The sequence below is a fragment of the Mus caroli genome, unplaced genomic scaffold (genome assembly GCF_978045245.1).
Source record: "Mus caroli unplaced genomic scaffold, Mus_caroli_1 scaffold_4, whole genome shotgun sequence".
Lineage (NCBI taxonomy): Eukaryota > Metazoa > Chordata > Mammalia > Rodentia > Muridae > Mus > Mus caroli.
The window spans coordinates 15,744,436-15,762,488 of NW_028227259.1; the positions used below are offsets into that span (position 1 = coordinate 15,744,436).

The 18,053-nt window shown below is 36.2% G+C and overlaps 1 protein-coding gene across 1 annotated transcript in view; it reads right to left on the reverse strand.

The window, feature by feature from the left end:
• Sema3a (semaphorin 3A) overlaps positions 1-18,053 on the reverse strand; it is a 502,602-nt gene that overhangs the window by 20,300 nt on the left and 464,249 nt on the right. Inside the window, exons 15-17 of the mRNA XM_021162357.2 lie at positions 15,807-15,898; positions 5,039-5,080; positions 1,465-1,622 (exon numbers count right to left, since the gene is read on the reverse strand). Coding sequence (XP_021018016.1) covers positions 1,465-1,622; positions 5,039-5,080; positions 15,807-15,898 — 292 coding nt within the window. The remainder of the gene's footprint in view (positions 1-1,464; positions 1,623-5,038; positions 5,081-15,806; positions 15,899-18,053) is intronic.

Genomic DNA, 18,053 nt, shown 5'->3' on the forward strand with positions numbered 1-18,053 from the left:
AACATCAATGCAACAATTAAGTAGATGTTAGGTGAAGTGAGTAGATGTTTTCCTATAGCATCTGTAAAATTACAAATGCCACAGAGCACACTTTCCTACTGAGAAAGGCTGACAGACAGAGTTGTTTTGGAAAGACTGACTGCTAAAACAAAGTCATACTGCTCCAAAAGTGCAGTGGGTTATGTATGGCGGTGACCCAATCAGTGTTTGCAAGTTCACTGTGCATGGTGGCAAGCTTGAAGGACCATTAACAACAATATATATAACATTAACAACTATATATATATATATATATATATATATATATATATATATATATGTAACATTGTATATATTCCTTTCATCAATCATTACCTCTTCCTCATACAGTATATATCAATTTAAAAAAGGCAGCCATCAGCAAACAGGAGAGAATATGATGATATTGACGCTATATAAAATTAAAAACTGTTTGTATTTTATTAAACACCAGTAAAATAATTTGTCTGAAATTTTAGGATGTGTCTAACATTTCCTATGTAATGTGAAAATTGAAATTCCCATTCTGTTTTATTATTTTTATTTAAAGACTTTTTTATACAATTTATTATATATATATATATATATATATACACACACACATATATATATACATACATATATATATATATATATATATATATATATATATATATATATATTCAGTGAATATAGGTGAATGTATATGTGTGTACTTTCTGTAGGCCAGAGGTAGAAAATGGGTATCTCTCTATGTTGCTCTCCACTTTATCATTATCATCATCATCGTTGTCGCCGTCGTTGTCATCATCATCATCATCATCATTTTGAAAGGGGGTTATCTCACTGTATCTGGAGTCCACTGATTTGGCTAAACTTGGAGCTCACCAATTTTACTAGAGAAGCGAATCAGTGAGCTCTCAAGATCCCTCTGTCTCTGTACCCCTCATTCTCAATGACTTCATACCAGGCTTTCCCCAGAGTTCTGGGAACCTGAACTTGGGAACTAACTGTATAATAAGCACTTTACACATCAATCCATCTCCAGGGCACCTGACCTGTCAATAACTCTTCAACTAAAACTTAATTTTTATTTAAAAATTCCATCTAAAATAATTGTAAATAAAAAGAATACACTTAGAAGGCATGAATAGTACACACACACACACACACATACATGCACACACACATAAAATATCAGATTTTATTATGTACCTTTATGTTTCAAGTAAAAATCTTGTAACCACAAGATGATGTAGTATTAACAAAGACAAATAAAAAAAATTCTTGAGCTAAATAAATTTACAAACATTAGCTAATCATTATTAATACATTGAAGGCATCAGATTCCACCTCAAATCTTATTTGCACAGAAAGGTGTGTGCTTATTTATAAAGAGCTGTTCTATAAAACAAATCAGTCGGGCTGCCAAGAAATATTATAGTTTCTCTTTACTGTTCACCTTACCTCTTTGCAGTAGGAAAATAGCGTGAGCACGAGGACCCATCCCAGGCACAGTAAGGGTCCCGAGCGAGGCAGCATTCTGCACAGGCTTTGCCATAGATGTCACAGCGGTGTAGAGGAAGCTGTGCCACTCCCGCAGTTGAGCCAATGTACAGCTGTTGCTGCAGGTGAGTTAAGAAAACACTCTTCAGACTGCCCCTTTCAAAACTAACACAAACACACACACACACACACACACATATGTGTGTGTGCGTATTAAAATTGTCTTCGATCATTTCTTCCAAGGTCTAGCAGATAATACTGGTTTAAGTGAATTAGAAACAAACTTTAAGCACCTGATTGCAACAGGTAAGGGAGAGACATGCTCTTTTTTTACTAGAGGATTGATTAATGATATAAAGGGTGTTAAGTAAAAGTTACATAAATACTATGCCAGAACACAGTTAATCAGATAAACGTATCTGCTGCTAAGCTGATATTCTGATGCAGATTCCAGGGGCCACATGATGGGCATAAGATCTGACTTCTGACCTTCACATACATAACTGCACTCTGACAACCCTCACACATACATGTTGGGTAAAGATGCAATAAATTTTTAAGAGTTATATAACTACTGAGTTATATAATAATAACCCACAAAAAAAGACTTCAAAAATATATTTTAATTTTATAGGATTTAGATGAAAATTGAGTTTAGAACAACTTCGTTGTGAACAAAAGGATGCTCTCTGACATTATAGATTGTCTAATAGAAATGCACATAGTCAACATTGCATTTTCAAAGATTTTCACTTACAGAATATAAAATATTATGAACATATATATTATATATTCTGTATGTTTGTGTCTCTTTGTGTGTGTGTGTGTGTGTGTGTGTATCTGTATAAAGTTGAATGTAGGCTGAAATATTCACTGAAATCTAAAAAATTATTAGAGGAGACTTTTTTTTTATAGATAATAGACACTGCTTAAAGCTAAGCAAAATACTTATATTTGAGGCTATAAACCAGCACAGTTTAGGAAATTCTGTTGATTCCTTAATAAGAGAACATGTTACATCTTTTTAAAACAATAAACTTAGAACTCTATTTAAAAAAAGTAGTTTTAATGAGATGATGTAGGTACACAATATTTAAGCAAATATGAATTTAGAGGGCTGCAGCAATAACCAGAAACATGGCTGGTAACAATGATCAGGAACATGATTACCCAACACTGACATCCGATTTGCTTTGGATATTTTTGAGATACTGTCATATAGACTAGGCTAGTATTGAGCAAACAAATCTCCTGCCTCCACTTCCAAAGCGGTTGGATTAAGCATAACAGTTCGTCCTGGCTTTGAGATCTTGCTTTAAAAGGTTACTGAGCAAATTGGCCTTTCTAACAAAAGACCGCATGCTTGTTTAATAATGTTTAAGAAGCATATGGCAAACACATAGTTATAAATTTATAGTTAGATGATACTTGAGTAGAAAAAGAACTACTCAAAAAAAGTAACTACATCAGGCACATGCCTTTAAGAGAAAAAAGATATGTGCAGGAAAATGAGAAAAAGAAAAAAGAAAGTATAGCCATCCAAATGACTTAATGATCATGAAAATCTAAACTCCAATAAATTGACCTAAATTAAATGTAATTCACTGTCATTTTAATTTTACCATAATTCTTCAGAATTACTAATGATACCTAAAAATTATCATGCTATCCACATGAAGCATTGGAGCTTGTAGGCATCACTGAGCATAATCCAGTGACTAGCTAGCAACCCGATGTGCTTTTTCTGCCCAATTTAACATCACCACAGGAGATTTCACTAGCCTCCTCATGACATCATGAGCCATGAGCTCGATGTGATTTCATTATCTAGAAGGTTGGTTTCATCACTGCTGGTTCCTCACTTTAAAACTTCTCCTAAGAGTGAGTGAAATTGTGTCATATTGAATGAAATCCATCTTGCCTCACTGAATGGCAAATACAAGTCAGGGATTCTTTTACTGTGCTCTTTTTTTTTTTTTTACTTGAATGTTGTATTAATGGGCATTATATTAAAATATTTAAAAATCTTATTTCATTTTCAAACAAGATGTATTACTAAATTATACTAAGAGGTAATTCAGTAAGGATTGGCTCTTAAGTCTAGCAGAGGACAAATATAAATAAATACCTTTAAAAATCATTACAGGAAAGATTATCCCTGTCTAGCTTCCATCCTGGAAAGCCCCGGATTTCCTTGCCAAGACGTGACAATTTTTAGATGTGAAGAACAGGTGAATACATGTTAATGAGCTGTACGATAGCACTATCAGGTCAATAAATATGCACTCTGAGTTTAAATATCTGGGAGATTATCAATCTATTTTGATATGTCTGTGTGGAAAGGGTACACACTGCATTTTGTTGGCACCATAATTTAGCATTTTGTTCAAGAGGTGGAACAATGTCAAAGGCAAAACAAGCAAACAGGTCAGAAATAACTCTTATATTCCAACTGACGCTTACATTCACAGTTCTATAGACAAGTTTTTACAGCAGTAAGGGGTAGCCAACTTCGTTTTCATCCTTATACTATGCTACTTGCTAATAGACCTCTGTTCAGTATATTCATTTATTTCCAAAATTATCATTCATTTAATGGATTGAAGAGTAGGTAGTGATGTAGAAAATATAATTTTTAGAAGTCAAATTGTGTCATATCTGTAGCACAGTATTGAGAAATAAGTTGTTTTTCTTTCATGTCTTGGTAAAACATCCATTTGTTATAAATGAAAAGACTAATCATGAGCTACTCTAATTCTGAATTCTTAGAGCTGTAGAATATACAACTTGGTAGTGCTTGATCGTATGCTTAACCAAAGTGAACAATTTTCTCTTCTCATGACCACAATGCTACTGAATGTAAGAGCTACTTGTAAAGATCTTCCAAACAGAATAGGCAACTGCTTACTTTTTCTTTACTAGATATTTTCTTTATTTATACTTCAAATGTTATCCCCTTTCCTGGTTTCCTCTCCAAAATCCCCCCAATTCATCCCCCTTCCTCCTGCTCATCAACCTACTCACTCCTGATTCCCTATCCTGGCATTACCCTACACTGGGGCATCAAGCCTTCTTAGGACCAATGGTCTCTCCTCATTGCTTACTTTTATAAACATATGAAGTAATATTTTATCAACCTATATAGTGTATGCTGCCTACTTGTGTAAAATTAAATAAAATTTAAATCTTTTATTTTAAAATGTTCTAACTTTACCAAATTTAAAATATGTATATGGACACTGTTAAAATACAAAAATAGCTATTGAGTAAAATATCATTAGACACTGAAGTAATATAAATCTAAATTTAAAGATCATTGTTATCATTTATCAGGGAAACAAATTCAGATGGCACAGATGATAAAACTTTTATTCTTTTAGCTTGTTATAATAAACAATACCTCTTTGCACTTCATGTCTTTTACTACCTGCTTGCCTACCAATCTATAACATATGCTGGATATTAAGATAATCTGTCAAGTTCAAATGCAAAATTAACAAAACACAGGGATGACTATACCATATTATGATAGTACCTGTTTAGTAGAAAGCTCCATTGCCGAAATAGTTGTTGGTTCCTAAGAAATAAACAAAAGAAGTACTTGTTGAAGGAGAAAAGTAAATGAGTAATTGGTTAACACACTTACAAGTTCTGAGAGAAATAATGTCACTGCCTACAACAAATACCTTAATTGGAAATAAGATCTGTGAAAGAGGCTAATGAGGTAAGTGCTAAATAAGCGAAGCAAACAAGGGGACACTAACATCATCTAGATATCTCTGGGGATCCTGCCTGCAGTTGGACTTGTATTTGTTGCCCACTGGATGGGCCTAGAGACAACTCAGGAGGTCTATACTAAGCCAAGAAAATGTAAATTGTCTACATTTTCCCCCTTCCTTACCTATTTCTTTAACTTTGTTGTACTCTATTGCCCTTCTGTGTGTATGTAAGACTAAGACAGGCAGCACATGCTTTCCTTGGTCCTTTAAATAGACTCTGATCATTCTAACCTGAATGTCATTATTTCTCTCCACCGCTTTGCCCTCTCCATCCAGCTCTTCCTCTATATTCCCTCTCATCTTCCAAAGCAGAATTTACCAGTAGGTTCCATTATGCCTCAAAATCCTTTCTGATTGCTTCCTTTTAGCCCTCCTCATGATCTTCTTTGTGCTTCTGTGACAAGTCTGACAGTTTTGCCTTCCTTTGCCTATTCTTCTCATTCTGCCTTCATTTCACTGAGGTGGGCCACTCTGTGCTGCTGCCAAACCCATATACACAGGCAGAGCTGAAGAGCTCCACTTCAAACCTGATGGCAGAACTGAGCACATGATTTTCTTAATAACTTCCGTACAAGCTGCCTGATGCACAAGTGAAAAGAATGATGGAGGATGTGTGTTACCTTAATGGAGTAATTTAGAGATTCCCTAATACTTTTCTACTTTATATCTTAAATGAATGATACTAATTATCAAATGTAATAATGATTTCTTAAAGAATTATCAATCACAAAGACAACTGGGGTGAAAGCTATGCCATGCCACTGTGTCTACACAGACATGGTGTATTTACTACTTAGTAGTATCAAGTCACAAAAGGAAAATTTGTATTTAATTATAAATATTTTGCTTTAAAAAAGGTTTTGTTAATTAGGATGCTGTCCCTGTGCCCTCTAGTGAGTCTGGCTAAGGGTTTATCTATCTTGTTGATTTTCTCAAAGAACCAACTCCTTGTTTGGTTGAATCTTTGAATAGTTCTTCTTGTTTCTACTTGGTTGATTTCGCCCCCGAGTTTGAATATTTCCTGCCCTCTACTCCTCTTGGGTGAATTTGCTTCCTTTTTTTCTAGAGCTTTTAGGTGTGTTGTCAAGCTGATAGTGTGTGCTCTCTCTAGTTTCTTTTTGGAGGCACTCAGAGCTATGAGTTTCCCTCTTAGAAATGCTTTCATTGTGTCCCATAAGTTTGGGTATGTTGTGGCTTCATTTTCATTAAACTCTAAAAGGTCCTTAATTTCTTTCTTTATTCCTTCCTTGACCAAGGTATCATTGAGAAGAGTGTTGTTCAGTTTCCACGTGAATATTGGCTTTCTATTATTTATGTTGTTATTGAAGATCAGCCTTAGTCCATGGTGATCTGATAGGATGCATGGGACAATTTCAATATTTTTGTATCTGTTGAGGCCTGTTTTGTGACCAATTATATGGTCAATTTTGGAGAAGGTCCCGTGAGGTGCTGAGAAGAAGGTATATCCTTTTGTTTTTTGTTTTAGGATAAAATGTTCTGTAGATATATGTTAAATCCATTTGTTTCATAACTTCTGTTAGTTTCACTGTGTCCCTGTTTAATTTCTGTTTCCATGATCTGTCCATTGATGAAAGTGGTGTGTTGAAGTCTCCCATTATTATTGTGTGAGGTGCCATGTGTGTTTTGAGCTTTACTAAAGTTTCTTTAATGAATATGGCTGCCCTTGCATTTGGAGCATAGATATTCAGAATTGGGCCAAGAAGTGGGAGTGGGTGGGTAGGGGAGTGGGGGGGGGGAAGGTATTGGGGGACATTTGGGATAGCATTAGAAATGTAAATGAAGAAAATACCTAATAAAATTTTTTTAAAAAGGTTTTTTTTTTTTGTTTTTTTGGGGTTTTTTTGTTTCTACAATATTGGTGTACATTAAGTATAACTGAAATTAAGTGTGTCAGGAGAAATTCCCCTGGCAACTTTCCCCTCTTTAACCATTTCACATGAGAATTCCTCATGTGACTAAAGAAATAACTAACCATATGATTTTGTATCAAAGAAATTATACAGTCGAGGCTCAAGAGCTAGAAAAATTAACACACCAATGCAATGAAAATAGGAAGTCTAACTTCTTTGAAAATATAGTTGATTAAAATTTTATTTCCTGTTCCTTGATTATGCAAAAGCAAACATCTATAAAGCAGATAGAAATGGGTCTTCTCATATGTAAATTATAAAACCTGCGACAAACTTGAACATATGACAGATTCTATAGGGTCATACTATGGTGTCAAAATTCTAGATTAAGATTATAGTATCTCTTAATATAAATGCCTTTGTTATTTATACCAATAAATTAATAACAGTTTTGAATATGTACTGCCTGCAACTGAATTTTAACGCACATTGTATTACAATGACATCCATTTAAATAAGCTGTACATTTTCTGAAAAATAACTGGTGACAAATATGAGTTTCATTTAAAGCAGATGCCGCTTACTAGGCAGTTTTCTATGACATTGGTTTCAATTGCAAATTTAGTTGGTGTTCAAGCAAAAAATTAGAAACTTAGCATCTTTTCAAGATTTTCTATGACTCAAATTTACTATACATATCCTAGATATTTCAATTTAGTCATTATTAATCTTTTGCTCTTGCAAAGCTTTTCAACCTGCTGATCCCAGGAGATTCCGATTTAGCTTACTAGCTGCTTAGCGCTGGAAAGGAAGCTCCTTCAGAAGTTAATAGACTGGAGTTGGAAAGCACCAATTATGTTTTACATTTGAATAAAAATTAAACTCTTTTATTTGTTTGCTCAGCTGTACAAGGAATATTGCATCAATTGGGCTTAAAATGCAAGTGTTATTGATGTAACTGGCTTGAAATCCTTTGCACTCAATAGAACTATAAATAAACTCTTTTGTCCCCATGGCGCCATGACTGAATGTGACACTTAACTGACTCAAAAGGAAAGCTCATTGGAAGGACGGGGTGGAGGGACCCCATACTGTCCAGTGTAGGTGAAAAATTACCATGTGTCTGGCTTTTTATATCTTCTTTAAAAGACAATGATATGGAAGCCCAGTATGCTGGAGCAGATTTTTCCATGTACAATTTTCAAAAATGAGCACTTGCCAGTTAGCTTAATTTTACTATAAAAAGTAAATCTTTAAGAGTTCATGATGGTAATCTTCATTCTAAGAATGAATTGATGATCCATTAACTAACCAGCTCATTCAGAAACACCTAGTAAGTAAAACACTGTCAAATTCAGATGACGTCTGTCAAATTACAGTCAGATTCAGGCTGTATGTTTGTGCTACAATGCTATTTCGAATAGGTATGGGCATGTTTGTTGGTTTCTTAGTCCAATGCCAATGCTGACTTTACTTTACTTCTTATTGTCTATTAAATTTTTTACTCTGCAAAATTTTATTGCCAAAGAACATTTATCTTTCTATACAGTGACTGGAACATGACTTTACCAGAATAAGAGTTATCTCATAACCAAAACCACTGGAATGTTCTGTGATTAGCTCGGGTGTTTTCTTAAAACCGATCTCAGTTATTCAGTCTAAAAGAGACTCATAAGAACATGGTCTCATGAAGGTGGTAATATGGGTAACCTAACATAGTGTTTAACTGTGTTTAAACACTATAAGAGAGTATCAGCTTGGATCATGGCCTTACATCTTTATCTTGTGTATTTACCCTATCAAGCTGTTCTAAAGCTCAGTCGATCTTTTTAAACTGTATTTTATTTTAAATGGAATGACACAAGTGTCAGATAGAAACATAAAGACCATAACACTTTCCTGCTTTTCATTGTATGTGGCTATCGCTTTATTGTTTTGCAGTTTTTCATTTTCTGTCCCCTGCTGCAAAATTAAACAAAGCTTGACAGTGAAATATTCCAATTTCTAGCCCACAATATATGTATGAACTTTGGCTGATAGAATAGAAATGCTGAAAGTAAATATTTCTGTAGACTCTGCCCAAAGATGTTTTGTCTGCTTGCATGCCAAAGAAATAATTGTGGCAATATGCAGAGTAGAAATCAGGAGGAAAATGCAAACAGCTCCTATAGAAGAAGTTGTATATCCAAATGCAACCATTTTCTAACACAATTTAGACATAGTTTCTTCCTTTACAATACAATGTTAAGTATTCATAATCATTAGAGAGTGATAAAGATTTTTTTCTCATTATACCTTAAGTGCCATAAAATTGTGTCCTAGCAATCACCATAGGTGTAAGTTTGAAATGTATTTCTTTGGAAATCCCCAATTCAGAACAAATAATTATAGATATTAAATATCTGTATCTGCTAATCTGTTGGTGCTCATCATGCTTGTGCTAAAAGCCACTCTAGCTTAAATTAAACTTCTTTCAAGTTGGATTTTTTTTGAAATAATAGATCAAGGAATACAGTAAGATGTGAAATGTAAACCTCAGATTCCAGAAACATTAAAAGGGAATTTAGCTACAATATATATATAGCATTACTACCAAAACATGCATAATTTATTTAATAAAACACAGAAAATAGTGAGAAGATAAAAATTATTATTTGTAGATTTTATAACATGACTAAAATGCAGTAAATTTAACTCCATTAAGTGATAGCAAAAATCAGTCTTTGAAGCCGGGCGTGGTGGCGCACGCCTTTAATCCCAGCACTTGGGAGGCAGAGGCAGGTATTCTGAGTTCGAGGCCAGCCTGGTCTACAGAGTGGGTTCCAGGACAGCCAGGGCTACACAGAGAAACCCTGTGTCGAAAAAACCAAAAAAAAAAAAAAAAAAAAAATCAGTCTTTGAAACTGAGATGTATAACCCAGAAGATCTTTTTATCATAATGAAGTCAGAGACTGAGCCTACAGTGGTCATATCTCTGTCTCTGTTGCTCTGTCTGTATCCCTCTGTCTCTGTCTATGTCTTTTTATCTCTCTGTCTCTGTATCTCTCTCCTTCTCCAACATATGAATATTTATAAAAGCCTGAATATATGAAAAGTGAAAAGAATTATGGGTCACATAGTTGTCTATTAATATTTGGGTGTTTATAAGGACATTGTGCCAGTGTGCCGCATGACATTATTTACAAACATTAAGTTAATAATTATTTAAAAAATAAGTTTTTCTGTTTCCATTAGAGAATAATCTAGAATCAGCTCATCAGGACTACACTGTGTTATTTCTGAATCACCTTCCCCATAATCTGCCATCGTACTTGAAGACTAGATTCCCTGAAGAAGGTCCTTAAAATCTTTATTATTTATTTTTAATTTTTAATATTTTTATTACATATTTTCCTCAATTACATTTCAAATGCTATCCCAAAAGTCCCCCATAGCGCCCCCCAATTCCCTACCCACCCATTCCCATTCTTTTGGCCCTGGCATTCCCCTATATTGGGGCATATAAAGTTTGCAAGTCCAGTGGGCCTCTCTTTCCATTGATGGCCGACTAGGCCATCTTTCGATACATATGCAGCTAGAGACAAGAGCTCCGGGGTTCTGGTTAGTACATCATGTTGTTCCAACAATAGGGTTGCAGATCCCTTTAGCTCCTTGGGTACTTTCTCTAGCTTCTCCATTGGGAGCCCTGTGATACATCCAATAGCTGTCTGTGAACATCCACTCCTGTGTTTGCTAGGCCCCGGCATCATCTCACAAGAGACAGCTATATTTGGGTCCTTTCAGCAAAATCTTGCTAGTGTATGCAATGGTGTCCACGTTTAGAAGCTGATTATGGGATGGATGCCTGGATACAGCAGTCTCTAAATGGTCCATCCTTTCATCACAGCTACGAACTTTGTCTCTGTAACTCCTTCCCTGGGTGTTTTGTTCCCAATTCTAAGAAGGGGCACAGTGTCCACACTTTGGTCTTCATTCTTCTTGAGTTTCTTGCGTTTAGCAAATTGTATCTTATATCTTGGGTATCCTAAGTTTTGGGCTAATATCCACTTATCAGTGAATACATATTGTGTGAGTTCTTTTGTGATTGTGTTACTTCACTCAAGATGATGCCCTCCAGGTCCATCCATTTGGCTAGGAATTTCATAAATTCATTCTTTTTAATAGCTGAGTAGTACTCCATTGTGTAAATGTACCATAATTTCTGTATCCATTCCTCTGTTGAGGGACATCTGGGTTCTTTCCAGCTTCTGGCTATTATAAATAGGACTGCTATGAACATAGTGGAGCATGTGTCCTTTTTACCGGTTGGGACATCTTCTGGATATATGCCCAGGAGAGGTATTGCTGGATCCTCCGGTAGTACAATGTCCAATTTTCTGAGGAACCGCCAGACTGATTTCCAGAGTGGTTGTACAAGCTTGCAATCCCACCAACAATGGAGGAGTGTTCCTCTTTCTCCACATCCTCGCCAGCATCTGCTGTCACCTGAATTTTTGATCTTAGCCATTCTGACTGGTGTGAGGTAGAATTTCAGGGTTGTTTTGATTTGCATTTCCATGATGATTAAGGATGTTGAACAGTTTTTCAGGTGCTTCTCTGCCATTCGGTATTCCTCAGGTGAGAATTCTTTGTTCAGTTCTGAGCCCCATTTTTTAATGGGGTTATTTGACTTTCTGGAGTTCACCTTCTTGAGTTCTTTATATATATTGGATATTAGTCCTTTATCTGATTTAGGATAGGTGAAGATCCTTTCCCAATCTGTTGGTGGTTTTTTTGTCTTATTGATGGTGTCTTTAGCCTTGCAGAAGCTTTGCAGTTTCATGAGGTCCCACTTCCAATTCTCGATCTTACAGCACAAGTCATTACTGTTCTATTCAGGAATTTTTCCCCTGTGCCCATATCTTTAAGGCTTTTCCCCACTTTCTCCTCTATAAGTTTCAGTGTCTCTGGTTTTATGTGAAGTTCCTTGATCCACTTAGACTTGACCTTAGTACAAGGAGATAGGAATGGATCGATTCGCAATCTTCTACATGTTAACAACCAGTTGTGCCAGCACCATTTGTTGAAAATGCTGTCTTTCTTCCACTGGATGTTTTTAGCTCCCTTGTCGAAGATCAAGTGACCGTAGGTGTGTGGATTCATTTCTGGGTCTTCAATTCTATTCCATTGGTCTATTTGTCTGTCACTATACCAGTACCATGCAGTTTTTAATCACAATTGCTCTGTAGTAGAGCTTTAGGTCCGGCATGGTGATTCCACCAGAGGTTCTTTTATCCTTGAGAAGAGTTTTTGCTATCCTAGGTTTTTTGTTATTCCAGATGAATTTGCAGATTGCACTTTCTAATTCGTTGAAGAATTGAGTTGGAATTTTGATGGGGATTGCATTGAATCTGTAGATTGCTTTTGGCAAGATAGCCATTTTTACAATGTTGATCCTGCCAATCCATGAGCATGGGAGATCTTTCCATCTTCTGAGATCTTCTATAATTTCTTTCTTCAGAGACTTGAAGTTTTTATTATACAGATCTTTCACTTCCTTAGTTAGAGTCACGCCAAGATATTTAATATTATTTGTGACTATTGAGAAGGGTGTTGTTTCCCTAATTTCTTTCTCAGCCTGTTTATTCTTTGTGTAGAGAAAGGCCATTGATTTGTTTGAGTTAATTTTATATCCAGCTACTTCACCGAAGCTGTTTATCAGGCTTAGGAGTTCTGGTGGAATTTTTAGGGTCACTTATATATACTATCATATCATCTGCAAAAAGTGATATTTTGACTTCATCTTTTCCAATTTGTATCCCTTTGATCTCCTTTTGTTGTCGAATTGCTCTGGCTAGGACTTCAAGTACAATGTTGAATAGGTATGGAGAAAGTGGACAGCCTTGTCTAGTCCCTGATTTTAGAGGGATTGCTTCAAGCTTCTGACCATTTACTTTGATGTTGGCTACTGGTTTGCTGTAGATTGCTTTTATCATGTTTAGGTATGGGCCTTGAATTCCTGATCTTTCCAAGACTTTTATCATGAATGGTTGTTGGATCTTGTCAAATGCTTTTTCCGCATCTAACGAGATGACCATGTGGTTTTTGTCTTTGAGTTTGTTTATATACTGGATTACGTTGATGGATTTCCGTATATTGAACCATCCCTGCATCCCTGGGATGAAACCTACTTGGTCAGGATGGATGATTGTTTTGATGTGTTCTTGGATTTGGTTAGCAAGAACTTTATTGAGGATTTTTGCATCAATATTCATAAGGGATATTGGTCTGAAGTTTTCTATCTTTGTTGGGTCTTTTTGTGGTTTAGGTATCAGAGTAATTGTGGCTTCATAGAATGAGTTGGGTAGAGTACCTTTCGCCATCTGGTAATCTCTGGGGTTAGTTGTTGTCATTGTCACTGTTTAAAGATTGGAGCAGAAGCTGTGTTCCACTCACCAGCAGTCTCAAAATCCTGTGGCGGGGGTCGTGGGTAGCTGGTTGTACCCTGGTGCTGGTCCAGCCGGAAGAGGCCTGTGGTCCTACTCAGGCCTGTTTTCTGCTTCCCTAACTAATGCAGTCTCAGGTCCCGAGCACAATTGGATTGGAGCAGAAGCTGTGTTCCACTCTCCAGAAGTCTTAAGATCCTGTGGCGGGTGTTGTGGGTAGCTGGTGAGTGTCAGCTGACCCTGCGCCCTAGCTACCCAGGTACTTTTCTGACTGGAAGAGGCTTGTGGCCCTATGTATGCCGGATTTCTCCCTCCCCAACCAAAGCAGTCTCAGGTCTCGCGTGATTGGACTGGAGCAGAAGCTGTGTTCCACTCACCAGCAGTCTCAAAATCCTGTGGTGGGGGTCGTGGGTAGCTGGCGGGTGTCAGCAGACCCTGCGCTCTAGCTACCCTGGTGCTGATCCGGCCGGATGAGGCCTGTGGCCCTACTCAGGCCGTTTTCTGCTTCCCTAACTAATGCAGTCTCAGGTCCTGTGCGCAATTGGATTGGAGCAGAAGCTGTGTTCCACTCACCAGAAGTCTTAAGATCCTGTGGTGGGTGTTGTGGGTAGCTGGCGAGTGTCAGCCGACCTTGCGCCCTAGCTACCCAGTTGCTTTTCTGACCGGAAGAGGCTTGTGGCCCTATGTCTACAATCTTTATTATATTTCACTTTTGTATCACTACTTTTTAATAAATGTTGACTGAATTTATACTTTAGGCTTAGAGATATGATAATGAATACCAGGCAGCCATTTATAAATTTAGCTCTCACAGCCCATAATTTGTTTGCTAATGTAAATGGATTCTATAGTGTATGGCAGCCCATTTGGATAATTACACTTTTCAATTTATAGGTTAAGGTTCCAATGTGTTTGCCTTTTAAGGTAACTCACTTGGCATAATGACTGGCCACAATCAGTCTAGACTCTATAACAACACTTAAAAATGGCCAAAGGAATCAATTTTTAAAGTCAAATTGTGACTTCACTGAGTACTTAAATTAAGTCTATGCCCAACATATATAAGGAAGTTAGTTCATTTTTAATTTTGATGGGCAAAAACAATAAAAAATAAATATGAATGGTATTTCAGTTAAGCACTCTGGCACATGTCTATAACCCCTATATGTAGGTAGTGGAGGTAGGAAAATTAGAAGTTCAACATCATCCTCAGCTGCATAGTAAAGTAAAGGCCAGCCTGGCATAAGGAGACACTATGTAATCATAGCAAAAGAAAAACAAGTACAATTTCACAATAAAGCCTGATAGCATTGGGGCATCCAAAGACCTTCTAGGTCTCTGTGATTCAGCTAGAATGTCACACTTTTAATCACTATGGCTAGAATACAGACATGCCCTTAGTATACAACTTTAATCCCAACCAATGAAGGTAAAGTTCGTTTGTCAAAGGAAGCAGCCATGTTTGAAAGTGGCATCTAATTGAGGGGCAGACAAAGTTATGAATCAGAGAAAGACTTGACAGATATTTCAGAGAAGGGATAAGCTTAGCTCTCATGAGAATATATAAGAAAGAGAGGCTACTTAAGAGAGCTTCCCAGATTTGGGTGAGGGGGAGGCAATTTTACTGGGACAGTTTTACAGAGACAGGTTGCAGTGAGAACAAGCTAGACACAGGTGAAGACAGAACAAACCAGAGAATAAGAAGCCAGAAGCTAAGAGCACATTGTCAAAGATAGTATAAGGCCAAGCTGAGCCACTGTTAGAAACAGAGAAGCTGGATTGAATCAGACAGCTTGAAGAGGAATTTTGAGCCACAATGTATGAATTGAACCAGCCAGTCAATATTCAGAGAGAACTAGAAAGGGTGAGCTTTTTCAGCAGTAAGCATCCAACTGTATCTACGTCAGTGCACCCAGGACTTACATATCAGGTCAGATATACTATAAATTGTGAGAGATGAGATTTTGAATGGGGAAGCATTTGCTCTTCAAGGTAACATATAAATAATGCAAAATGTAAATCATATATTTTATTATTTAAAAAACAATATAGAAGTCACAAATTTTGGGGTCTTTACATTTAACTTCAATGATACTTTCAAGGTTTATTTTGGCTAGTGTCTGGCTTTCTACTTGACACACTAACTGGAAAAGTCTATAAGAGTACCATCTACTGTGGCTTCAGTGTTCAGTTGTCCTGGGAGATGACTGGAATTAGTCAGCACTCACCCGGAAGACGGTCATTTCTTCGAGAAGAACTTCTTCTAGGTCATGCCAAGTCTCCTTGGGGACTGAAACCACTTTAAGAACGGTTCCCACATCTTTCAAAGAAAGCAGAAGAGAAAGATACAACTTAAGTAAATTGGAACAAAGTTCATTTCTAATGTAACAATAAGGATTTTGAAAAAAAAAAGTTTGTTATTGTTGTTGTTATTGTTTAATTTTTAACCTTGTGGACTGGGGAGGGTGTGTGCTTGCTATAGCACTCATATATAGGTCAGAGGAAAATGTCTAGAAATAAGTCCATGCATTCCGTGTTGCTAAAGCTGGGTCTTTTTCATTGTTTGTGATGCCTTGCTCCCTATTCTAGGTTTGCAGGTCTTCAAGCTTCTGGGTCTCCACCTTCCATCTCCCCACAGAAATGCTGAGGCTATCTCATACTTAGTGTGCCTTCCAGAGCTCTGAACTCAAGGGCTTAACTCAAGCACAGCAAGCATTTTCACACTCTGGGCTATCTCCCCAGTCCCAACAAAACAATCATTTACCAACTGCACATTTTATATTTCTTTTCCACATGGGTATATGTATAAACTTTGACATTAAAATCCATTTTATTCCATTAGTTTGTAATCTATAAAGATAGCCTTGGAAACATAAAAAGTCAATTTTAAAAACAATATCAACCTTTAGAAAGATTTTAACCTGAAATGAACAAATTTTCAAAAATACAATAAGCACAACAAAAACTGACTAAATCAGATAACATTTTATTTTTTAAATTTTCTTTACAGTTTAGGAAGAGAAAACAAAAACTAAAAAAATTTACCAATTTGACATGACAGACTTTTCCAGATTTATTTTGACACCAGAATGTGTCCACAGTGAACTCTGTAGACATGAAATATAAAGGATGCTGTCCATCTCTAGGTACAACAAGGGCCTCAGTACCCATCAGCACATCCCTCCAAGAAAAGCTGCAGCACTTACAGGCCCTTCAGGCAGGTTCAAGTAATACTGAGGTAATGACGGACAATGTCATTTCTCAAGATAAACATTTGAGACTACTTACCATAACAGTTTGTCTACAAGACATACACCTAATGATCAACTTAGAATCTTAAGAAAATTTATATTAAGGAATGCAAATTATTGAAAAAGCATTGAATATATCTTTTTTAAAGATTTAAATTACTATCTAAATTCCATTGTCAAGAGAAATAAATGCCTAATAAAAAGATGTCTTTTTTTTTAAGTTTCATTTATGTAATGTTCATTTTTCCATGTTACAGGTGTGATTCCACTCTTTGGAAAAAGGCAAATAGCATCTCCTTTGGGTAAAATGTGGAGTCTAAACAATTTTAGCTTTTCGTAAACTTGAACAATTCTTTGGAGCTTCAGTTGTTTTGTTTTAACAAACTTTATCTTTTCCCAAAGAAATTCTTACTGCTATGCCAGAAATGTAAACTAATATATTCATTCTCTTGGCAACTCTCCTCAGTGGATTGTCACAATGTACTCTGTGTGATCAAGGCTATCCTTTTTAGAGTTTAAATAGTCCACTTTTAAGAGGATCCTTCATTGTTTACAGGACCTTAGTCAACTCATAACACCAAAGATTAAAGGGAAATTAGGTTAATCTACTTAGTGCCTCCACAGGGTCTGCTGGACCAAACACAACTTATCTGTGTTCCAGATCAAGTTTTACCGAATAGTATTTCAAACAATTTCACACAAATTGAATCAGATTACTCAACAAGGATCAATGTGCTATGAAGTGAAACTTAGTTAAAAGATAAAATTACTGTAATCAATTTACTTGCTGACAGATGACCCTGCTCTTTACTGACATACAATCATCCACATCATACAACAGTCAACATCCTCATGAAAATGGAGTCTTAAAGACAGTTTATGTCCTGGAAGAATTAAATGATCATGATTGCTTTTCTTTGTTCAAATACCCAGAAATAATCTTGTTACTTTGAGAGTGGATAAGGGACTTCTGAATCAGTTTAAACTATAGATGGAGAACAAGGCTGGTGTGACATTAATTGAACAAATACAATTACTCTTCAGAGATTTGGTTAAAATTTGACATTAAAAGATAAGCTACTATTTACTGAAAAGAAATACTGTCTTATATTTCTTTATTATATTTGTAACTTTAGGTGCTACTCACAGTTACTGACTTTTATGAAATCTCATTAAGATTTTTTTATTTTGTAGGAAAATTTTCTTATCCGTAAAAGTAGACTT